Genomic DNA, 26024 nt, shown 5'->3' with positions numbered 1-26024 from the left:
TTTGTAGGCATTAGAACTTTGGAGAACATGAATACATGACACATTTTATGGAGAGCAACTTCTTTTATTCCTTGTCACGATGTTTCAGAGCTACTTCTTGCTCCTTCATCAGGTGAATGATTTATTAACTTAAAGTGAATGATCATGAAAATAAAAATATAAAAAGAATAAAATAAGTTGCTATCTATAAAAAGTATCATGTATTCCTGTTCTAAACAGTCACCTTCACGTTCTTGTCCAATCAAATTATTGTGCTCCTCATACTCAAGAAGCCATGTTTGTTTTGCTGAATGTTGTGTTGGTGGGTATTTGTGTAGACACTACATATAGGGCCACTCTGTGGTGACTGAATTAATTATCCCCAAATATCACACTTCGGAAGATTGTGTTTTGAAAAATTTAGGCAAGTCTTTTCAGTTATTGGTTTACAGTTTAATCTGAAGGACATGACTTCAATGTCCCATTCTTTAACCGCTATGACTGTCATAATTACATGTATGTTAAAGTATAGGAGTGATGGTAGTGTGGGGTAGTGTTTGGCACTCTATGAATAATCAAATCTGGACCAGACAATCCTGTGATTGACATCATGAGGATCAATCTACTCAATTGGGATACGATGACATGCATCAAACCAAGTCAGATCCCATTAGTCACCTGTCTAAAGACAAGCATGGGTTGCTGAAGACCGATTCTAACCCAGATCTCCACAGGGTTGACGAGTAGTGGGTGAGGACTGAGGAGTATAGGATTATGATAATATATTGCTATGGTTTTGATCTGATGTCATAAAGTAAAAGTTTCTGAGGGAGTGAGTGAGTGAGTGAGTACGGTTTTACGCCGCTTTTAGCAATTTTCCAGCAATATCACGGCGGGGGACACCAGAAATGGGCTTCACACATTGTACCCATGTCGGGACTCGAACCCGGGTCTTCGGCGTGACGAGCGAACGCTTTAACCACTAGGCTACCCGACCGCCCCAGTTTCTGAGGGAAATAACTTTTTCTGAATGCAAAAGTATAAGTGGTAGCAGGATCACGAGGGGTACATGAGGTTTTGTGTGCCCCATATAGGGTTTACACCATGTGACCGAGTGATCCTGCTACAAAGATTTTATCTTACCAACATGTTTAAATGTGACATTGTAAAAGATTTAACACAAATTCAAAATTGATTGAAAACAGCTGTTCGATTAAGCTGAGGTTATGTCGCGTGACTTTAATGTGACTTGAAAAAAATGTGCAGCTTTTTGCTTTGTAGCGGGGTATAAGGGATTTATTCTGCCTCTCAGAAATCCATGTGCAGGCTGTATTGCTCATGGCGGGGTATAAGAGATTTATTCCCCCGCTGAGAAATTTATTACACTCCAAGGCGGGATACATCATATTTTATCAAGATCACATGGACCAATCAGATCCCATCATTCTGACATGGAGGTATGATAATATTATTTATCTACTGAATACACATCAGGTGGTATAGGAACAAAACAGCTCAAACAAGGACATAGATGCCTCTGGTCAAATTGAGAAATTAAAGAAACAGAAGTACTATGCATAAATTACACAATGTCGTTAAATTGAATCATTTACTCCGATACAACCCCCTAGCCGATCTTCACACTAGAGCTGTTGTAGTGGCTATGCTTCAACATAGACTCACAGTAGTCGTAGCGCTGAGATCGGATTGCGGAATGAGTCAGTGGTTGCCAGATTTAAATATATGGCCATGTATGTATTGCATATCAGGTGTCCAACACTTTGCCACTTGTATAATACACAGACACACTCAAGGGTTCCGTCAATATTTGACTTCCTGACGAACTTGTCACTCCACGTTGAGAGTACACCCACAATGAGCTTCACTATCAAAGAGAAGCCTGTGTGTTCGGGCAATAAAATTTGACTCCGGCAAGTACAAATAACTCGATAGTTAATAAATCTTGACACCTGTGATTGAGAAATATATGTACCTAGTAACTTGAGTTTTGAGTTGAGGAATAAAATTCAAAATTGTGCAGTGAGTGATATCTAGACCATACATCATGTGCAGTGGGTCTTGAATCAAATCAAGGTGTGTTTTATTGGAAAGCAATCATCGGGGAAAGTGTGATTGGTTTTGAATCATGGCTGTTTGTGATGGGAGAGGTCTGTAATATTGCCTCGAGTTAGTTCTTTGCATGTTATTGATGGTGATCGAGTCGGTGTACATGGCCCTTTGATTGGTGCACTGTTATAACATCCAGTTACAGCCTCATTGTTCAGGTGGTCAATATCAGCTGATTGCTGTTGTTGGTAGTTGTATGTTGTGAGGAAAACAAACAGACCTTTGATCCCACAAACAATGATATGAAGTAAATGGTAGAGCACAATGACTACATTTTGCTTGGCTGCAGCGATCTTAGCGTCGACAAATTTGCCAGAGTTATATACGACAGCCCGAGATGTTGTTGTGGCGATCACACACAAGATGCACTTCATTTCTTTCTTATGTGTCCCTTAAACAGTACATTAAGGCAAAATATGTATTATTTTGTAAAAGGCTACGATTTAATTTCAATTCTAAATGGTAATTCACATTTAACGACTGTAACAAATCTTGACATTTTGAAATCAGTGCGCAGTTTTATTCTGTCTTCTTGCCGATTTAGAGATTTTGTCTGAGATGTTGGCTTTGCTATATGATACTGCGATGTTGTTGTGCTGGATGTAAATAATAACGTAGCTGTAGTTACGAAAGATAATCGAGTAAGGAAACACTTACAGAACAATAATTATCTTTAATGCCAATTATATAATGTATGCTATTTCTCATGTCACTATCAATACATTGTAATTTGTATATGTATCATGTTTGGGAGAGGCATTCTGATAAGAAAAATTTGCTTGTTTGCCAACCCCTCCATTTTATGGAAATAAATATGTTTATTTCAATTCATATTTTGGGTGCATTGTTTTGTACCTGTTTGTGAATATATTGCTAACTTTTTAAAATTTTAGTTGTTGAAGTGACTGAAGTGGTTGAAAGTTTCAGTTGTGTTGTTTATGAAAAACATTTTGTTGTGCAATTTACAGGGTTGTCATTTAATATTCAATATATATTTCAAGTTATGAGACCTTTTTAAAGCTTATAATTTTCAATTGTCATTTTGTGCACTTTTCGTTGCAGTAATATTGCAACATAAGTAGGTTTGTATGCCTATACTGTACATGTCGTTGCAGCGATGTTGTCTGCTGGAGTCGCTGCTGCGCAAGAGCAACTACACACAGTTCCAGTTCCTGTACACGGTGATGCAGCCGACGCTGCACCGCGACTTCATGTACACCGCCCGCAGCCACTTCCCCGACATCGACTTCCAGCCCATCAGCACTCACACCAGCAGGGAGCTCAAGGTGGGTGGGAACATCACCGGAGTGTATACTGCGCTGTTTGGTATCCTGAATTATCCTAAATCTCAGTACAATTCTGTCTGTCGATCCAGTATGATACCACCATGTGTGACAAACCCTGGAAGACCCTGTGGTAATCTTTGACCACCCAATTGAAATGAAGGAACAGTGTTTCTTAAGCCAATCAGATAAGTTTATGTTACATATTGTAATAAATATCCAGAATAATATGAGAGCGCTGCCTTTTTTTTTTCCATTTAGCCCTGCATGTTTATGTTCATTTTCAACATTTCCTCCCACCTCTCCAATCACCTTCTTCACCCATACCAGGGCGGTTGGGTAGCCTAGTGGTTAAAGCGTTCGCTCGTCATGCCGAAGACCCGGGGTTCGATTCCCGACATGGGTACAATGTGTGAAGCCCATTTCTGGTGTCCCCCGCCGTGATATTGCTGGAATATTGCTAAAGCGGCGTAAAACCATACTCGCTCACTCACTCACTTCACCCCTACCAACCCCCTCCATCTCTATACGACCACCTATGCCATCACCTTACTCTTACCCCTCACACAAACCCAACCTTCACATCTTTTCCTTGTTTGTATCATTTCAGGAAAAAATTACAAGGTTGCGACAAAATAATTACTTTCGAGTGAAGTCAGCATATCTTCAACTTGATGATGATGTGAAGGCCAAGTTCAAGGACACAGAATGCATTAAGCTGCCTCATCTTGCCCCCCAGCAGTCCAGGTGAGGCATCTTTCCTGTCAGAGAAGATATCCTTTTACTCATCATGTCATCTGTCTCTCCAATCTCCCTCCCACTCAAACACCAATAGCAGGGTAAACGTAGCAGACATTTTATCTCATTAAAGTCAGACCCCACTGCTTGGCCAGACTCAGTAACAGTCCCCTGTAATATAGCTGGAATACTGCTGAATACCACACTCACTCACTCAAACAATACATTGAGAATTACTTTTACTGTTCATATAGATAAAAGTGACAAAACCTTTTACATAATATAAGAAATCGCTACTAAAAGTAGAGTCCATTGGGCTATTCAGACCATATAACGTGTTCAAATTTGCGTTGAACCAAACTCACTCACTCACACAAGCTCGGAGGTTCACACAGTTTAACCATCGCTTTTCAATCGTTCACACTTCAATGAACCCATCCAAACTGACGTTCATTTCTTAAATGTACTGAAATAATTATTCTCCCCTGATCCATATCATATTTTTCAATGACCCTCCCCAAGCTCTTGTACATTTTTAACATGTCTTTTCCTGAAAAGACAAAATGCACGAGAACTTTACGTTTTATTATAGAATGTCCATTTTCCCCGGCCTCCTCATGGATGTGTTTAATATTTTAGGACCCTCCCCTAGAGACTGTCCTATTTTTGGGTGACCCTCCCTCCCGATTCCTTGCACCCACCCCCTCCTATGATAAATGACTGGTCCCTAGGATCTGATTTTAATGAGATTGAAGTAACAAGATGCTAAAATAATGTTTATTGGAAGTCATTACTTTTAAATCACATGTTAATAAAGACAGGTCAAGTTTTAGAAATAGAATCACTGGATCATAATCAACAGATTGATTGGCTTTACTGTTCTGAAATCTAAACGATATACTTCCTTTCTACCAGTTTATTATTCAATGGCTTGCTGCTTGTAGAGTGTATGCATGTAACCCAATAAAAAAATCAGTACTAAAGATCATTTTGTTGTCCAGAATATGTCTAAGTTTCCCATCAAATACCTGATTCTACATAAATATTTATTGGAAATCAGTACATTGAAATTGCCTCAAGTTATTTGACCTTTTAGATAAAAGGATATATTGACATAAAAATGTACTTAGAAATCCGAAAACTTTTAACACAAAGGTATTGTTGTTTTGTTTACTTTACCTCTTATCATTGATGACTGATGGTTAATACTTAATGAATATTCATAAGGCTGTATGCTGGCATATCAGTTGGAGCACTCTGACAGGTTGGGGTTTCCTAATCTGAAGATTGTGTTCCGCTGTAGTGGACGGAGGTTACAGGGATGAGTTAGTCTGCGGAATGCTGGGTCGTACTACCGTTGCTTTGTGGGAATAGGCCTTCACTGACAAATGTCATTTTCTTATGTTGTGGAAGATTGTTTTCGAGCAAGTGACACAAAAATAATTTTTGTTTTTTTTCTTTTATGAAGAAAAAATGTAAGAATCTCATTTCAAGATATCCATTCCGAGATATTTTTGTAGACATTCAAAGAATTACTTTTTAATGTGTAAATTATAACTAAATCAAGAAGGAATGTGGAATTCTTGATAGAAGCCATATAACACTTTGTATCTATTGAAGTAATTTGTCGCTAAGAAAATTAGAGATAAAAGAGAAGAAAATGGATTTCTTTCAATAAAGCCCAATAAGATTTCTTCAAGTGATAGAAACATTTTCTTTTTTCACAGAGTTTTAATTCTTACTTTTGTACATTTATGTTGCATGGTTTAAGGAAAAGTATTTCTAAACAGTTTCTTGTTTCAAGATGTTTTAAGTTAATTCTTTTAAAGGTTTAGAAATTTCTTTGTAGTGATATCTGATTCCTTGGTCCCAAGTTGGGGGGTTTTCTTGTGGAATAAGTGTTTACATGGTAAAATTACTGTAATGCTTCCTGATGTTTAGATTCTTTAAAGAGTTGAATAGAAATTAAAACAAACTTGCACAAGCATATTTGTAAACAGTAATCTCATAAGATAATAATTGTCAGGGTGTAACAAGGAAATCTACTTGAGATAGATTTTTTTATTACTTAAATTTGTTAACATACTTGATGGGTCGAAGTATTGTATATTTTTATTCAGCAAAATTATGATAAATATATCGAGGGCTCACTTGTACAAGTCTGTGACTTTGAATGTAAATGTATATGGAAATCGTGTTCGGAAGAGGCAGTTTGATTGGTTATTCATTTCCTGTTCATGTGTGAGAGAAATTCTGTTCAAAAGTAGTTTTAAGAGACATGGAACTGTTACGTCACCTTTGAAACAAAGCTGTGTTGTTGAATTATAATAGTCGAGGGTATTTATCATAAGAGAATGGAGATATTAGTACCCTGGATAAAGGAGGATGGGTGAATGAATGGGTAAGTGAGTGGTTGTGTAGATGAGTCTTTGAATGAGTGAGTGAATGAGTGAGTGAGTGAGAAGTGGTGTGAGTGGTTAAGTGGTTGAAAATATCAGTATCACATGCCAAATATTTGGGCATCAAATACTCAATAACAACGGCAAATCTCAAGAAACATATTGTCCTAAATGTTGCAGATGTCAGCCAGTGAGCAAGTCAGCCCCAAGCCTGCTCAAGTTGACGTCTAAGTCAGTGTTGGCCAAGCTGCCCCAGGTACACCAGGCAGCAGTGGTGAAGTGGGGCAGCACCAGCAGCATCAGCAACAGCACCGACATGCAGCAACACCCTGCACAGCGCACCGACACACTCCTCAGGTAGGTTGGCTCAGAGGGAGGTATCGACACACTCCTCAGGTAGGTGGTCTCAGAGGGAGGTATCGACACACTCCTCAGGTAGGTGGTCTCAGAGGGAGGTATCGACACACTCCTCAGGTAGGTGGGCTCAGAGGGAGGTATCGACACACTCCTCAGGTAGGTTGGCTCAGAGGGAGGTATCGACACACTCCTCAGGTAGGTGGGCTCAGAGGGAGGTATCGACACACTCCTCAGGTAGGTGGGCTGAGAGGGAGGTATAGACACACTCCTCAGGTAGGTGGGCTCAGAGGGAGGTATCGACACACTCCTCAGGTAGGTTGGCTGAGAGGGAGGTACTGACACACTCCTCAGGTAGGTGGGCTGAGAGGGAGGTACTGACACACTCCTCAGGTAGGTGGGCTGAGAGGGAGGTACTGACACACTCCTCAGGTAGGTGGGCTCAGAGGGAGGTATAGACATACTCCTCAGGTAGGTGGGCTCAGAGGGAGGTATCGACACACTCCTCAGGTAGGTGGGCTCAGAGGGAGGTATAGACACACTCCTCAGGTAGGTGGGCTCAGAGGGAGGTATCGACACACTCCTCAGGTAGGTGGGCTCAGAGGGAGGTATAGACACACTCCTCAGGTAGGTGGGGTCAGAGGGAGGTATCGATACACTCCTCAGGTAGATGGGCTCAGAGGGAGGTAAAGACACCCTCCTCAGGTAGGTGGGCTCAGAGGGAGGTATCAACACACTCCTCAGGTAGGTGGGCTCAGAGGGAGGTATAGACACACTCCTCAGGTAGTTGGGCTCCTAGGCTCCTGAGGTCCTCAATCTCATTAAAATCTGATCTTTGTTCTCGCTATCGTTAAACAAAGATCTGAGGACATCCCATTACGGATCATGTCAGAACGACCTTTCATCCAACCTATCAGAGGGCCGCTTACCAGATCATGAAAGTGACACACGGAATGTGGTTTCTAATCATGCAACCTCGAAAAATGTAACAGAGGGTAATCCAAACGACTGTTACAGGTTTTATGATTATATCCATACAATCTAGGCCATCTATGAGCCATTCCAAAATGCTCTTTTTATCAGTTTTAGAATTTTTAATTGAGAATACGTCAAAATATGTTTCGAAGCGTAGTCGCCAGTTTGAAACTTGTGTCGTAAAGCTCAAGAAAGCTGCCTTCTGATTGGCTAATGTCTATTTCTTGTTGGTCGTTTCACTGGTCAGTCAAAGTTCGCGAAAGGTCGTTCCGACTTGACCCGTTATGGGATGTCCTCAGATCTTTGTTTAGCGGTAGGCTTCTGGCCTCCTTGGCCCCGTTCCACAAAGCAGTCCCAGCGCAAAGTTGATGTATTTTCACATAGGCTTACCATTGTCATTACACTAAGATCGTTTTGTGGAATGGGAGGCTGGCAAGCTGATGAAACAGAGTTGAAAGTAAGGACTCAATATCTTATGCTAACTGCAACATTGCTTCTGTTTGTTTGAGTTGCTACTATTGTTGTGCTGTTTCAGGTTTGTGGAGATGCCAGTGAGGCGGCACATGCAGGACGAGACCTCGCCACGTGTCAGCAACAACGTGAGATCCTCCCTGACCTCTGACTCCCCGAACCCGGGCAGCTCCACCACCGACTCACAGCTTCTCTCCACTGCAGTAGCAGGACCCAGGAAGAAGAGGAAGGTGAGCTACAGAACTGTAGGGGAAAGGGGGGGGGACAACCAGCTGTCTGGGGAGGCTGCCCAGGATAGCCCATCTTCCCGAGGCAAGGGAGTTAGCTGACTATAAAAGTCCAGTTACCACCCTTGCCGAACTAGGCTGCAATTATTGAGTTATATTTTGGCTGGACTAACGAGTCTTAAACTGCCATGCAGATTTCGGTCAAAGTATGTGTACCTCCAACTCAGCATCAACAGATATTTTCTAAAGCTTTTCATGTTTTTATTCAAGGTGATTGGATTCACTTCGCAAAATAAGACCCTTTATATTAAAAAAGACAATTTTGATTATCCATCAGATCGTCTTGACTGGGCGCTGCCATTATGTTTGAAACAAATGCAAGTGATATGAAAGGTGGAATCTGATTGGTCACTCGGAGGGACATAGAAGGGACAAAACTTGTAATAGCCACTGCTCGCACAAAGATTGAGGCAAGAAATTCCATCCTAGTTCGGAAAGGGTGGAAACTGGACTTTTACAGCCAGTTAACTCCCTTGCCTCGGAGGATGAGGATAGCCACTTGTACCTATGTTTGTACTACAAGTTAAACACAGGTGGCACAGTGGACTAAGCCATAGCTGCCATGATCTGCTTGTCATCAATCCAAGATTGGCACTTATGATGATCCTTGATTTTTTAGCTGCCAAACTAACTGTCGACAGAATATTCCCCAGGGCTTTCCTCCAGTATCAGCCCCACCCTTTGTGGTGTAGTGGATAAAGTGTCTGCTCTGTCACTGGAGGTCGGTGGTTCAATCCCTGGCTGCATCTTACCAAAACACTTTAAAAGATGGTACTTGTTGTTACCCTGCTGGCGCTCGGCATTAAGGGGATATATCAATCACTGGTGTCCATGTTTAACTGTGTGATGTTTTCTCAGTAGACTAGCACAATGGACTAGGACAGTGTTAGTCCGAACTAGTACAAGCAACCACACACACATGTGCATGCATGTCGCTATATAAGTGCAATGATCTTGAACACGAAGTTAAACCCCATTTCATCTCTCCTCACTTTCCTTCAGTATCAAGTTAAACATGTTGACAGGACATGAAATAACTGCATGAAGGACAGTTGGTATAGAAACAGATCAGTCATTAATTACAAACATTTGATAATCTTTTGCTTCTTCATAGCTCTAGATCTATTTCACTTTAAGATTAAAGTAAGGTCTTAAATTTCCTATTGAATTTGGTTACATGGATATTAAGGAACTTATTCTTTTACTGAAATCTATGAATATATATACTCTTTTGTTTCTTGTAGCTGAAACTTTCTTTTGCCAAAGACAAATCAAGAACTATCGACCATGAACCTAAGACAGTAAGTATGCATGGATCCCAGGCTTTGTTGAGTGGTGCACTGGAGTGTTGATTGTTGTTATTCAGACCAATTCCTCCCCCACCCCTCTTCCCCATCCACTGCACTTGTAGTACCCTGCATGTCACTTAATGGAGAGGGGGTGAATATTTTAGTCAGATTATTTTGGTCAGATGGCAGTTGGTTGACATTTCTGACACAGGAATTGGTTGCCACATTGCTTGTGATGTCAGATGTAGGAATTGGTTGCCATATTGCATGGGATGTCTAATGGTAATGTAATTGGTTGCCACATTGCATGTGATGTCAGATGCAGGAATTGGTTGCCACATTGCATGTGATGTCAGATGCAGGAATTGGTTGCAACATTGCATGTGATGTCAGATGCAGGAATTGGTTGCAACATTGCATGTGATGTCAGATGCAGGAATTGGTTGCAACATTGCATGTGATGTCAGATGCAGGAATTGGTTGCAACATTGCATGTGATGTCAGATGCAGGAATTGGTTGCCACTTTGCATGGGATGTCAGATGCAGGAATTGGTTGCAACATTGCATGTGATGTCAGATGCAGGAATTGGTTGCCACTTTGCATGGGATGTCAGATGCAGGAATTGGTTGCCACTTTGCATGGGATGTCAGATGCAGGAATTGGTTGCAACATTGCATGTGATGTCAGATGCAGGAATTGGTTGCCACTTTGCATGGGATGTCAGATGCAGGAATTGGTTGCAACATTGCATGGGATGTCAGATGCAGGAATTGGTTGCAACATTGCATGTGATGTCAGGTGCAGGAATTGGTTGCAACATTGCATGTGATGTCAGATGCAGGAATTGGTTGCAACATTGCATGTGATGTCAGGTGCAGGAATTGGTTGCAACATTGCATGTGATGTCAGGTGCAGGAATTGGTTGCAACATTGCATGGGATGTCAGGTGCAGGAATTGGTTGCAACATTGCATGTGATGTCAGATGCAGGAATTGGTTGCAACATTGCATGGGATGTCAGGTGCAGGAATTGGTTGCAACATTGCATGTGATGTCAGATGCAGGAATTGGTTGCAACATTGCATGTGATGTCAGATGCAGGAATTGGTTGCAACATTGCATGTGATGTCAGGTGCAGGAATTGGTTGCAACATTGCATGTGATGTCAGATGCAGGAATTGGTTGCAACATTGCATGTGATGTCAGGTGCAGGAATTGGTTGCAACATTGCATGTGATGTCAGATGCAGGAATTGGTTGCAACATTGCATGGGATGTCAGGTGCAGGAATTGGTTGCCACTTTGCATGTGATGTCAGATGCAGGAATTGGTTGCAACATTGCATGGGATGTCAGATGCAGGAATTGGTTGCCACTTTGCATGTGATGTCAGATGCAGGAATTGGTTGCAACATTGCATGGGATGTCAGATGCAGGAATTGGTTGCAACATTGCATGTGATGTCAGGTGCAGGAATTGGTTGCAACATTGCATGTGATGTCAGATGCAGGAATTGGTTGCAACATTGCATGGGATGTCAGGTGCAGGAATTGGTTGCAACATTGCATGGGATGTCAGGTGCAGGAATTGGTTGCAACATTGCATGCGATGTCAGGTGCAGGAATTGGTTGCCACATTGCATGTGATGTCTGACACAGGAATTGATCAGATGAAAGGTTGTTCTAACATGACCTGTAATGGGATGTCCTCAGATCTTGTACGCGTCACTCTGATTGGTCGGATGAAAGGTTGTTCTGACATGACCTGTAATGGGATGTCCTCAGATCTTGTACGTGACGCTCTGATTGGTTGGATGAAAGTTTGTTGTGACATGACCTGTGATGGGATGTCCTCAGATCTTATAAGTGACGCACTGATTGGTCGGATGAAAGGTTGTTCTAACATGACCTGTAATGGGATGTCCTCAGATCTTGTAAGCGACGCTCTGATTGGTTGGATGAAAGTTTGTTGTGACATGACCTGTGATGGGATGTCCTCAGATCTTATAAGTGACGCACTGATTGGTCGGATGAAAGGTTGTTCTAACATGACCTGTAATGGGATGTCCTCAGATCTTGTAAGCGACGCTCTGATTGGTCGGATGAAAGTTTGTTGTGACATGACCTGTGATTGGATGTCCTCAGATCTTATAAGTGACGCACTGATTGGTCGGATGAAAGGTTGTTCTAACATGACCTGTAATGGGATGTCCTCAGATCTTGTAAGCGACGCTCTGATTGGTTGGATGAAAGTTTGTTGTGACATGACCTGTGATGGGATGTCCCCAGATCTTTGTGCAGCAATAGAGAGCTGTAAGGTCTGATTTTAATGACATTTGTATCCGAGTGACATCACATGCAGTTTCTCCCTCAAACCTGACGTGTATGTTGGTTGTTCCAGAGAGTCCCCCTTCCACCATGTCCACTGTCTGACGAGGCCCAGGAGCTGATGTACTGGTACACAGATGTCTGGGATAGTGGGTACACTTTTCAATCTTATGCTGTTACCGTATTTGAAGTAATAAGCGCCCCACTCTGATAAGCGCCCAAGGCGATATATCTAATATATTGGCTAGTGAACAATCACAATTAGCACCCATTCCGATTGATCAATGTACAAAAGACTTATTTATTCGTGTATAATATGTGCTCGTGTGTTATATGCACCCTTAATTATGGGCAATTAAATTCTGGAAAAATATATCTGTCGTGTATAATAAGCACAGACTTTTCTCTTGTGTTATTTCAGGCTGTCAGCATAAACCACAAAATTTATGACCTTTCAACTTTTTTTTCACAAAAATTATATTCTAATTAGAGCCCTCTATTTCTAATTTTGAGAACGCCCTAAGCGCCTATTACGTTGAATACGGGAATTTATTTTTCGAATTTATTTTGCATGTTCTGACCTTAGAAAAACTGAAAAGTGGGAAAAAAAATCTGGAAAGCAAAATTTCTTTTATTCAATGACTATACAAAAGAATTATGGTCTGTAAAACTGCTTGAAATTTCTATTTCAGATACTAGGAAAAATGAATTCTTCCACAAAATGCTGTTAAAATTAGACCTGAGACAGCACTACTTCATCTCAAACTTCCTCATTGTGAGTATAGAACATCTACTTGTATTTATCTCGGAAGTCAAGAGCCTGCCCATTACCGTATTTTCTTGAGTATAGTGTGCACTTTTTTTCGAAAAAACACAGCTGTGTAGAAGGGGGTGCGCATTATACACAAATTATGAGTTTGGATGTTTTTTTCCCCCATGGAAAGACATTACTGTGAGCACGAAACACCGGGAATACCATGTCAACAAATCCATACTGAAGTACGCAAAATAATTATGTAATTACACTGTCTGGCTATAAAAAGTGTTCTTTGTATATCTGGACTTATGTTTGTAACTTATTTCATTGATTTTATTCAAAATTCCTTATAATATTGTTTTTATTAATTTCGGCGAAATCGTGTGTGAAGCGATCGGAAGATCGCACAACTCACCGTTATTAACAGCAACCACGGTCAGAATACCGCTATTGACGCCTTTAAACAAACTTTAGTTGACAGAGAATGGATACATATATCATAAATGACATACTTTGACTCGTTAAAAGTCATATTTGTTTTTGTTTGACGATTCTCTGTCAACATGAAATTCTCGCGATCACGTGATCACGTGCACGTGAGCCTTGACGGTGACTGGTCAGACATGTTCCATGTAAAAAATAATACCCGGGAATAGCGATCAGCTGCTTCGCTTAGGGTTATTATTATTTTAAATATGTTTAGTAAAGGTTGCATATAATTAAGAAAATAATGGAATATATTATTCCTGATAAATAAAATAGTTTCAGATACAATTGTTGCCGATCCTTGCATTAAAAATCTTATAAAGTTATATCATTGGGTGTGTCTTGACGAATCACCGGTCGATTCCAAGAAAACGTGTGTACAGCCACGGACGTATATACAATATTCTATATACGTCTTTGGTACAGCTGATTGCTGTTTCCAGCTTAGTTTACGAGAAAATACGCAAGGTAATCTTAATCCCTAAATATAAAACAATGCCTAGCAGAACAATAAATACTATTTAAACGGTAAATAAACATGTCTGGTGATTTTTTATCTCAAATTTCGAATTTGTACTGACGAAGTTTCTCAGCACCCGTTTGTTTGCCGGACTTCGCTGAAAGGGTAAGGTGTAAAAAGTTTCTGCGCATAATATTCAAATTTCTTTTTTTTCCAAAATATTGAACCCGCTAGAGGGGGGTGCGCATTATACATGGGTGCGCACTATACTCAAGAAAATACGGTATACAAAAATATCCTATATCAACTACTTTTGTAACTTCTGCTTTAATTACCAACTGTGGGAAAGAAAATATACCTCGGATATTGTTTTTCAATATATTTGCGAATGTGTTTTGTAATTGCCCTGCTGTGTCCCCCCAGATCAAGCAGTACCGGGACTTCCTGGCCCTGCTGCCGGAACCCCTGGCCCTGAAGATCCTCAGTTACCTCTCCCCCGTAGAACTCCTGCAGGCATCCAGGGTAAGTGTCTGCAGGATCTCACAAAACCTGCTGCATGTCGGTTATTATTGTGAGTACTGGTACCTCCAAGGGTAAGTGTCTGCAGGATCTCACAAAACCTGCTGCATGTCGGTTATCATTGTGAGTACTGGTACCTCCCAGGGTAAGTGTCTGCAGGATCTCACAAAACCTGCTGCATGTCGGTTATCATTGTGAGTACTGGTACCTCCCAGGGTAAGTGTCTGCAGGATCTCACAAAACCTGCTGCATGTCGGTTATCATTGTGAGTACTGGTACCTCCCAGGGTAAGTGTCTGCAGGATTTCACAAAACCTGCTGCATGTCGGTTATCATTGTGAGTACTGGTACCTCCCAGGGTAAGTGTCTGCAGGATTTCACAAAACCTGCTGCATGTCAGTTATCTTTGTGAGTACTGGTACCTCCCAGGGTAAGTGTCTGCAGGATCTCACAAAACCTGCTGCATGTCAGTTATCTTTGTGAGTACCGGTACCTCCAAGGGTAAGTGTCTGCAGGATTTCACAAAACCTGCTGCATGTTAGTTATCTTTGTGAGTACTGGTACCTCCAAGGGTAAGTGTCTGCAGGATCTCACTAAACCTGCTGCATGTCAGTTATCTTTGTGAGTACTGGTACCTCCCAGGGTAAGTGTCTGCAGGATCTCACAAAACCTGCTGCATGTCAGTTATCTTTGTGAGTACTGGTACCTCCCAGGGTAAGTGTCTGCAGGATTTCACAAAACCTGCTGCATGTCAGTTATCTTTGTGAGTACCGGTACCTCCCAGGGTAAGTGTCTGCAGGATTTCACAAAACCTCCTGCATGTCGGTTATCTTTGTGAGTACTGGTACCTCCCAGGGTAAGTGTCTGCAGGATTTCACAAAACCTGCTGCATTTCGTTTATCATTGTGAGTACTGGTACCTCCCAGGGTAAGTGTCTGCAGGATTTCACAAAACCTGCTGCATGTGGGTTATCATTGTGAGTACCGGTACCTCCCAGGGTAAGTGTCTGCAGGATCTCACAAAACCTGCTGCATGTCGGTTATCATTGTGAGTACCGGTACCTCCCAGGGTAAGTGTCTGCAGGATTTCACAAAACCTGCTGCATGTTGTTTATCATTGTGAGTACCGGTACCTCCCAGGGTAAGTGTCTGCAGGATCTCACAAAACCTGCTGCATGTCGGTTATCATTGTGAGTACCGGTACTTCCCAGGTTTCTATATACTACTGTCCTCCATCTTACGAAGACTTATTAACCTTCAGTGACTATATCTTATTGTTCTCCAGTCAGGTTAAATCTCAAACAGGGATGTTATTATATCCCCGGGCATTTTACATAATATCCCAGGCATTTTATCAATACAACTTCCGTTTAGATGTTGACAATCTTGCTAGAAATGTATTTTGCATTTTGACACAATTTAATGAAATGTAAAATCAAATGACAAATGTTTTCTTTATATTCCTGAGGATCGAACACATAGCCTTCATATCACTAGCGTACAACTATAGTCCGGAAGGTAATTTAAGGTACCGATGTTTACTACAATATCTGAAAAACTTTTGGAAATAAACACTCACATAACACGAGTCATTGGCGTTAACTGACTATAAAAGTCCAGTTTCCACCCTTGCCGAACTAGGCTGGAATTCCGGAGATACATTTTGGCTGGACTAATAAGTCTATGCATAGTCCAATCAAAATCCTGTAATGAATAGGCACACAAGAGTGCGGTCGACTGCAGGATTTTCAAAGCATGTGTACTGTGAACTGTGCATTGACAGATATTTAGCAAATCATTTCATGAATTTTAATCAAGATGCTCAAGCGATTGGATGCACTTCGCGAGGTATGATCTGTTTTATTACAATGTAGAACTTGATTATCGATCAAATCGCCTTGACTGGCTGCCGCCATTTGTTTGAAGCTAATGCAAGTGAGAGGTGGAATCTGATTGGACCATAGAAGGGACTAACTCGTAATAGCCACCGATGGTGCTACAATTGCAGTCTAGTTCGGCAAGGGTGGAAACTGGACTATAGAAGTCAGTTGCCCTTGCCTCAGGAAGATGCATAACATTGCACAAACAGCAAATGTGCCAACCTTGTGAGCATGTACACTACACCTTGCTTCAATATCAGACAATTTTGAACTTTATTTGCAAAAATTATTAAACTTAATTCAAGAAAAACAGATACAAATCATGTTTATGTATGGAAATAGTTATTGGAGCAGTTATTTAGGACGAAATGCGAAGTTTTATTGTCAAATGCTGGGCTGGCTATCGGACGCCGGTTGACATCGCCAGTGGAAGCTGAAAGTGAAACAACTGGAAAAAAATGTGAGATCTTCGACTCTGTGTATAAGACGACCCCCCCTTCTTAACTCCCTCATTTTAGGTCTGAAAAACTCGCCTTATACACAGCGATATCCGGTAGTTTTGTCACAAAGAGTTGCCAATATGTTCAACAAGTTACTTTTATTTTCCTGCTGTTTTCTTGGGGAAGTATTTGCAGAGGCTTAAATTTTTGGCCTATTAGCTCGCTATGCTTGAGACAAATGTGGAGGAGACTTCAGAAACTGCTAGACTGACAAGGTTGGATATTGTGCTAACAAAGTAAGGAAAATTACTGAGGGGAGTATGGACTTTGATCAGCAGACGGACCTTCACCCTCTTGGTCAACCTTGCCATAACCATTTTCAGAGAAAATGTGTGAGCTTCTGCATAGATTCAACCCAGTTCACACAGTGATTTGCAGTAGATTCATCTAAATATGTTTATGTTAGGTGAACAAGACCTGGCAGAGCCTCACCAACAATAATGAGCTGTGGAGGTCAAAGTGCAGCGAGGTCAAGCTGGAGGTCAGGGTCAACAGTGCGCCAATCTGGAAGAAACTGTTTCGGGACAACATGTACCTTCGCCTGAACTGGAACAATGGCGTCTGCCGAAAAATAGATCTCCAAGGACACACACAGAGGTAAGAACTGCCCATGAGTTGGTAGTGTACTCCACAGGGTGCTGACAATGACATTGGACCCAAATCCTTTCCATAATCATAAGAGTCCATTGTACTACATGTACTCTGACTATATAACTTCATAACGTGTTCAAATCAGCGTGGGGCGGTCGGGTAGCCTAGTGGTTAAAGCGTTCGCTCGTCACGCCAAAGACCTGGGTTCGATTCCCGACATGGGAACAATGTGTGAAGCCCATTTCTGGTGTCCCCCGCTGTGATATTGCTGGAATATTGCTAAAAGCGGCGTAAAACCATACTCACTCTCTCACTCAAATCAGCGTTGAACCAAACTCACTCACTCACTCACTCTATTCTTGGATGACTGCTCACACAATCAACCAGTGGCCTAATCTTGTCCAATCTCATTTAAATCAGATCTTTGTTCTCGCTTCTGCTAAACAAAGATCTGAGGACATCCCATTACAGCTCATGTCACGGCGACTTTCATCCGACCAATCAGAGCGTTGCTTTCTAGATCATGAAAGTGACAATCGGAATGTGTTTCCTAATCATGCAATCTTGACAAGGTTAACATGAGTCCTTCCGAACATCACAGTTACTGGTTGCACGACTGATTCCATCAAAATCATCGTATATCTCTCGCTTCAATCGGAGAACCATTTGATTGGAAGAGATTTTGTATAGCAATCTCTGCCATCTATTAGACATATTCCAGAATTTTCTGTTTGTTAGTTTGAGAGATGTTCCTGGAAGAACTTTGACAAAATATTTTTTCTATAGTCTGGAATGGAAGTCACCAGTTTGAAAACTGTATTGCTCGAAGAAGCTGCATTCTGATTGGATATTGTCAACTTCTTTTTAGTCATTTCATTGGTCGGTCAAAGTTTGCGAAAGGTCGTTCCAGTAATGGGATGTCCTCAGATCTTTGTTAAGTGGTAGCGAGAACTAAGATAAGATTTTAATAAGATTGAATCAGGTCCACAAATTACCAATAGGCTGCTATGGGCGGCCATTCGGTATAAAAAACAAAGTTGAAAAAAGGACAAAAGTACGCAATTAAGGTCAAATATTATGAATAAAGAACTAAATGTTACTACTAAAGGTCAAAATACAAAACAAACAGACGAGGGTTAAACATACAAAGTTGAAATAAATGTCAAAAGTACGCAATATTAATAGTCAAATGTTACGAAAAGACGTCATAAGAAAAGAAAGAACAATGTGTACGAAAGAACGTCAGTGAGCACGAAAGGACTGCCCACAGGCCGCAGTGATATAGTTTCCGACTGGTGTAAAACCCTACTTGCTCACTCATTACTTTCAGCGTGTTATCGGTGACATTTGACGAGTCCCGCCTTGCCAGCGGGAGCCTGGACCAGACGATCAAATTGTGGGACATCAAGTCAGGGGAGTTGTTACAGACGCTGAAGGGACACACCCGCGGAGTCTGGTGCCTCAACTTCTACACCAAGCATCTCCTCATCAGTGGCTCGTACGACTCAACAATACGGGTGTGTTGATGTTCCATAAGTTTATTTGTTGTTTAATGTCGCACTCAGCAATATTCCAGCTATATGACGGCAATCTGTAAATAATCAAGTCTGTACCAGACAATCATGTGATTGACATCATGAGCATTGATCCACGCAATTGGGATACGATGACATGCATCAACCAAGTCAGCGAGTCTGACCACCAGTTCCTGTTATTCGCCTCTTACGACAAGCATAGTCCCCTTTTACGGCAAGTGTGGGTTCCTGAAGATCTATTCTACCCCGGATCTTCACAGGTCAGTTCCATGAGTGAACTTATTAAGAGTTTGGTGTCCGGTGCATTGTAATATTTAGCATTTCAATCATATGACCAATATGATGACTTTGGATAGATTTCAACAAAAATGTCTATAGACAATGCTTGCAGAGTTCTGATCCAATCTTTAACATGGCAGTCACATCAGTACTATTGAAAAAGTCATTTTAGAACCATAATTTAGCTAATGCTTCTTGTATGATCATGAAAGTTTGTTTAAAGCATTTTATTGAGGATCTGTGTTTTCTGGTCTTTCTTTCAAATAATTTCAGATCATTTTAAATAGGTGAGCTACAGTGTGCCTAGTCCTAGAAATGTGAACCCATTCTGTATGAAACAATATATGACATCAAGGTAGTCCAGTACAGTATAATTTCAAAAGTCTTTGTCTTGTCTCTTAATCACCGGAGGTTTGCTGTCAATACAATGTTGAGAAATAGTATTCACGAAGATAGAAAAACACAGTCATCCCTGGTTGTAGGGCCCCTGGTTATAATGTATAGCTATTCCTATCTTGAGGGGGGCATGGGTGGCCCAGTCGTCTAAGGCACCGCAGAAACCTATGATTGTTGGTTCGAATCCTGGTTCACCCCGATTATGTTTCTAGGTTTGTCAGCACCATACCCATGCTCGTGGGTTTCACCGAAGTGGTAAACCTGCATCACTTCGGGCTTTCCTCCAACATTAAGCTGACATGCAGTGATATAACTTGAATACTGTTAAAAGTGGCGTTAAACACAACTCACTCGCTCCTATCTCAAGAGATGAGTTGTTTCCAATGCTCGTGTTCAGGACCATACATGTTCTTGTTAGTGGATGACAGGTTATCAAGTTTGTTAATGTCTATATATCTAGAGCTTCATATAACACTCTTTTTAGTGTTTATGTATTTGACTACATTGTATTCATTGGCTAAATATTCAAGTGTATCTCAAATATAGAGCTGGCAAAAAAATGCATCAAGGGAGATAACTCTTTACTAAGTAAATTTGAACTTCAAGATTTGCGGTTGTGTTTTTGTTCTAAGTGACTGAATAACTGAAAATATTGATTTTTCGACTGAAATGTGAATTATTATCCCCTGCTGCAAAGTGGAAAGGGGATATAGGAATGGGTGCTGTCAGTCCGTCCATCACAATGCTTTTCTGGAGCAGAACTCAAAAACCATGAGAGATATCTTAACAAAACTTGGCACACAGATAGGTCTAGTGATGAACTGGTGTCTTTTGATAGTTTGGGATTTTTTTAAAAACTTATATTTCGAGTTTCCATAGCAACGACTTTGACTTTGACAGAAAATGGCGGTAGTGCTTGTTTCCGGAGCAGAACTTGAAAAACGCACAATTTTTCTTGCCTTGCACACAACCGGACATGTCATATTGGCAGGGGATATGAGTAGTTCATGCTTGTTGTCATTTTATTTCAAGATCTGGAACTTGAGAAGTGGTGGTACCACTCGGACGCTACTGGGTCATGAGGGGCCAGTGTGGGCGATGGTCAGGAGGGGCAGCACGCTGGTGTCAGCATCACAGGACAAGACGGTGAGACTGACCACACAGGTCTAACGCTTGACCGTTTTCAGAATTTCACTGTTTGAAAACAAATGAAGAAATGTTATAAATGGAAACCTATACATATATAAATTTTCCCATGGGCAAATGTTTGGATGAAATGGCTATTGGAATGCAAACCATAGGTATATTATGGTGCTAGATTAAATGTTGTTTGCAGTGAGTATATATTGAACAGTTTGAGGGAAAAGACGTATTTATCTTGGATTTCAAACTAAGTACCCTTGGCAGTCAAATGTGAAAAAAATGTTATTTTGTTTAAAGTATGACATTTTTAAAGTTTTTAAAATTTCAGAGATATTTCAAAATTGCACTGTAACATTGCACTTAATACTAGCATGTACAATTGAGCCTCTTCCTCCCGTTTGGTCCTGTTGTCTGTGGAATACAAGCCACCTCTACCAAGTCATCACACTAGTTGTAATTGGGAAGTTTGACTGACATTTGCTGCAGACCTGGTGCCGGCCATCAGCTGCAGCAGGTCTGGGTAAACCCCCCAAAAGAGGATATCAATTTGGTATCGATATCAGAACAGATTTGAAATTGATATTTTTAATTCCTGTCAAAATGACAATGTTCACTGTGTCAAATTGTTGCTTGTATCCAGGCGAAGGTGTGGGACATCGGCCGCTGTCTCTTGCTGCACACGCTCAGTGGACATCATGCTGCCGTCTTCGCTGTCGATATGACGGAAGATGGGGCCATCATCGTCACAGGCTCAGCAGACAGAGTAGGCATACTTCACTGAGAAAATAAACTGATTAATTATGTTCAAAGATTATCAAAATCAAAGTTCTTCTGAAAAATATTGATCCAAACTGATGTTTAGTTAATGTCGTGTCCACTTCCCCAAGCTGAATGGAACGTTTTCAAATTTGGGAGTGAGGAAAAAAAGACGCTTATCAAGAAAAATATTCATGTGCGGTGACTAGTCCAGGAGATTCCAGGGTTTGAGTCCCATGCAATCCTGTTTTTCAACCATTCAGATTGTATCACATTCCAATTCATTTTACAATCTATATTAATTTCCCGGAGCTTAATATTCAGTTGTAAATGTTGGCAAATTACCCATAAATTTCCATCAGTGTAGTTACTTGATAATGATGCTTCATATTACAAGAGTCAGTTCAAGATTCAATGTCTTCAGTGCAGTAAATGATACATCTTCTTTGGGTCAGTAAATAATACATCTTCTTTAGTTCAGTAAATAATACATCTTCTTTAGTTCAGTAAATAATACATCTTCTTTAGGTCAGTAAATAATACATCTTCTTTAGGTCAGTAAATAATACATCTTCTTTAGTTCAGTAAATAATACATCTTCTTTAGGTCAGTAAATAATACATCTTCTTTAGGTCAGTAAATAATACATCTTCTTTAGTTCAGTAAATAATACATCTTCTTTAGGTCAGTAATTAATACATCTTCTTTAGTTCAGTAAATAATACATCTTCTTTAGGTCAGTAAATAATACATCTTCTTTAGGTCAGTAAATAATGCATCTTCTTAAGGTCAGTAAATAATACATCTTATTTAGTTCAGTAAATATGACACTTGTTACATTTGACCCCTTTCTAAATGGCATTGTGTGTTCATAAAAGAATACAGAAGTGAAACTCCATAATCCACACTGATGCACCAGTTGTACCTATTTTCCAATATAGCAATTGTGTTTTTAAGTATCACTATACTATTGCTGTAGAAACGTTTCTCTCGATAGTGACCCTATTGAATCATAACACCCCCACCAACCCCTATTGAATACTCAATCATAACATCCAAATGTCTGATTATCTTCCTATGCTATCATTAAGAAAGTCTGCCTGTGTTGTGCAGAGTGTCCGACTGTGGGACTGTGAGTCCGGCAAGTGTAAGAAGGTGATATGGGTGAGCCAGACCACCTCCATCATGGCCGTCAGCTTCAGCCACGGCTACCTGGCCTGCTCCTATGGGGAGACAATCTGTCTGTACAGGGTCAAGGACACCAAGCTAATCAGGACCTTCCAGGAACACCGCAAAAGGTCAGATATATACACAATAGGGCTGGGACGGGTAGTTCAGGTACCCCGGTCGGGTGGGTACTGAGTAGGACCCGGGTACCCACTGGACTACCCGGATCCGTGGTTAGTCATGTGACATATAGTTTAATGACAAAAATTATGTAGAACTCTATGGTTACACTGCAAGTCACTAATGTTCGCATTTCTTTCTGACTATGCACCCATTCCCTCTGACTTTTCATATGGTTGAATAAAGATATAACTTAAGTCAACTTCAGTGTATGCATGACCAGCTCGTTTAATACATGTATCTAAATATGTTTTGAAAGTGCTCTGGTAAAACAAAATTCCCAATCAGACATTTTGTATCTCTTGAGACCTACAGTGGGTACCCGGGTATGGTCAGGTAATAGGGGGTTGGGTACTCATCCCAGCCCTAATACACAAGTTGTTAGAGAAATGTCCCAAATAATGCATCTGAAAAATTAATTAACTACAGCAATATGTTTTCAAGTATATCTCTAAACTTTTATTCCACAGTGCAACCAACATGGAATATTGTCATGAGGTTAAAGTGACTTATTATTTATTGAAGGGAGATATGAGGATTGTTGTGTCATATGTTAGACTTGCATAATCTTGTACTGACCTAGAAACTAGGGCTGGGACGAGTCCATATTTACTGTCTGGGTACCCAACCACCTTTTACCCTATCCTACCCGGGTACCCACTGTAGGTCTCAAGAGATGGGTAAAAAATGTCCGATTGGTAGTTTGAAGGTAGCCTTGGCAAAATGTATTTAGATTCAAGTAAAGAACAATCTGGTCATGCATACACTGAAGTTGGCTGAAGCTTTATCTTCATTCGAACATATGAAGTCAGAAGGAATGTGAGCATAGTCAGAAAGAAATGCGACCATTAGTGACTTGTAGTGTAACCATGGAGTCCTAGATATTTTTTGTCATTAAACAATTATTGTAATTATTATATATCACATGACAAACTACAGGTCCGAGTAGTCCTGTGGGTACCTGGGTCCTCCTCAGTACCCACCTGGCCCGAGTACCCGAGTTAACCCAACCCTACTACAAACTCATCTACAATGACAGATTTCATCTAACAGTCTCAGCTTCTACCAATTTCTCAATGATGATTGGTCAGTTGAAGCCATATGACATCACAGTGCTTATTTTTGAGAAAAATATATGATGTCATCCATTGTTCATAACATCACAAATTGATTACATGACGTCATCTGAACAATAGGCTGACTTCAGTGAAGTTTCTATGTCAGGCAGACATATCATATTTTTTTTTTTTCATTTTCTCTCTTAAACTGTCAATGATTAATATATAGAATAACCTTCTTGAAACTCGGAATTACGGATTTTTCCGTCTTGAATGAATACTTTAAGTCCCATGTCAAAGGTTCAGGAATAACACCATTTATTCATGAGGGACAGATAACTCCTTGTAGCTCGCTGGTTATTCTCTACTTGTTACTGTCTCCATGTACAGTTGTCTCGGCTCTGGGAACACTGTAACAAACAAGCTGTCAGGAGGTGGCAATGAGGATTTGAAATATTTTCAGAGTGGAAAGTGTAGAGTTGCGGATAGCTGAGTCCGAGACGTTTGAAGGGATGATTGTCAGCGCTGGTAAAGATGGCCTCCTCAAGTACTGGGATGTCAACAAGTACGTACAGACATGTTCATGAGAAGGAAAAACAATTTCTTCCGCACACAAAAAAATAATATCAGTTTTAATTTCCTGAACCGCGCTCCAAAAACTTTACCACCCTCCTGGCTTCAAGCCCCATATATTGTCTCAGACTCTTCAAGTTAACTTATGTTCAGGAATGTTTTCAATATTTTCCCCTGTGAGAAGTACTGTAGATTCCAGTGGTACCATGGGTATGAAAGTGTCAGTGGCGTAGTTGTCTAAGGGATCAGATTCATTGTGCAGAGTTGCATCCCTTAGCCTGCCAGAGTCCAAAGGTTTTGGTTTTGTCAGCACCATACCCGTGCTCGTGGGTTTCACCAAAGCGGTAAACGTCTTAGACCTGCATCACATCGGGGTTTCCTCCCACATTAAGCTGACAAGCTGGCATAAATCTCACTTATCATAAAAAAAACATGATACAGAGTTTGATGATTTCTAAATTATATTTGTTGTTATCTATTGTCATATGAAAATATTGGGTGTTCTTGAATTTCTTTTGAGCAGTATATTTATCACCAATATGTAATTTGAATGATTTATGTTTTCCAGAGATGAGAGTATTCAGACCTTTGTTGGCCACTCAGAGCAGGTGAACTGTATACGCTTTGATGAACTGAGAATTGCCAGTGCTTCCTACGACCACAAGATCCGAATCTGGGACTTCAATGTATGAAACTGAGACTTCAGTGTATGAAACTGAGACTTCAGTGTATGAAACTTGAAACTTCAATGTATGAAACTTGAGACTTCAGTGTATGAAACTGAGACTTCAGTGTATGAAACTTGAAACTTCAATGTATGAAACTTGAGACTTCAGTGTATGAAACTGAGACTTCAGTGTATGAAACTTGAAACTTCAATATATGAAACTTGAGACTTCAGTGTATGAAACTTGAAACTTCAGTGTATGAAACTTGAAACTTCAGTGTATGAAACTGAGACTTCAGTGTATGAAACTTGAAACTTCAGTGTATGAAACTTGAAACTTCAGTGTATGAAACTTGAGACTTCAATGTATGAAACTTGAGACTTCAGTGTATGAAACTGAGACTTCAGTGTATGAAACTTGAAACTTCAATATATGAAACTTGAGACTTCAGTGTATGAAACTTGAAACTTCAGTGTATGAAACTTGAAACTTCAGTGTATGAAACTGAGACTTCAGTGTATGAAACTTGAAACTTCAGTGTATGAAACTTGAAACTTCAGTGTATGAAACTTGAGACTTCAATATATGAAACTTGAAACTTCAGTGTATGAAACTGAAACTTCAGTGTATGAATCTGAAACTTCAGTGTATGATGTTGAGACTTCTATGCATCGAATTTGAAACTTCAGTGTATGAAACTTGAGACTTCAATGTATGAAACTTGAAACTTTCGACAAGTATTTCCAGTTAGGACCTGTTTACAGAGTGGCTTGTACCTGTCAGTTTGTTCGTCTGTGTTATCCGTCTGACATGGAAGGAAGGATATGTGCTGTTCACGCATCAACAGTTC

At 40.5% G+C, this 26024-nt stretch overlaps 1 protein-coding gene across 1 annotated transcript in view; it reads left to right on the top strand.

Annotated features, from left to right (window-relative positions):
- The window catches only part of LOC124127363 (F-box protein MET30-like), a 42278-nt gene extending 16689 nt beyond the window's left edge, over positions 1-25589 (top strand). The window contains exons 2-16 of the mRNA XM_048384339.1: positions 3222-3392; positions 4000-4136; positions 6707-6883; positions 8391-8556; positions 9858-9914; positions 12302-12377; positions 12921-13003; positions 14355-14453; positions 17235-17425; positions 18750-18936; positions 20662-20775; positions 21413-21535; positions 22642-22826; positions 24397-24498; positions 25075-25589. Of these exons, the coding sequence (XP_048240296.1) occupies positions 3222-3392; positions 4000-4136; positions 6707-6883; positions 8391-8556; positions 9858-9914; positions 12302-12377; positions 12921-13003; positions 14355-14453; positions 17235-17425; positions 18750-18936; positions 20662-20775; positions 21413-21535; positions 22642-22826; positions 24397-24498; positions 25075-25198 (1992 nt within the window). The 3' untranslated portion in view covers positions 25199-25589. The remainder of the gene's footprint in view (positions 1-3221; positions 3393-3999; positions 4137-6706; positions 6884-8390; positions 8557-9857; positions 9915-12301; positions 12378-12920; positions 13004-14354; positions 14454-17234; positions 17426-18749; positions 18937-20661; positions 20776-21412; positions 21536-22641; positions 22827-24396; positions 24499-25074) is intronic.
- Positions 25590-26024: the final 435 nt, after the last annotated feature.

Source organism: Haliotis rufescens, unplaced genomic scaffold (assembly GCF_023055435.1).
Source record: "Haliotis rufescens isolate VD_foot unplaced genomic scaffold, xgHalRufe1.0.p SCAF_5, whole genome shotgun sequence".
NCBI lineage: Eukaryota > Metazoa > Mollusca > Gastropoda > Lepetellida > Haliotidae > Haliotis > Haliotis rufescens.
Note: the sequence above shows the minus strand (reverse complement) of the source record. Positions and strands in the feature narration are given on the sequence as shown.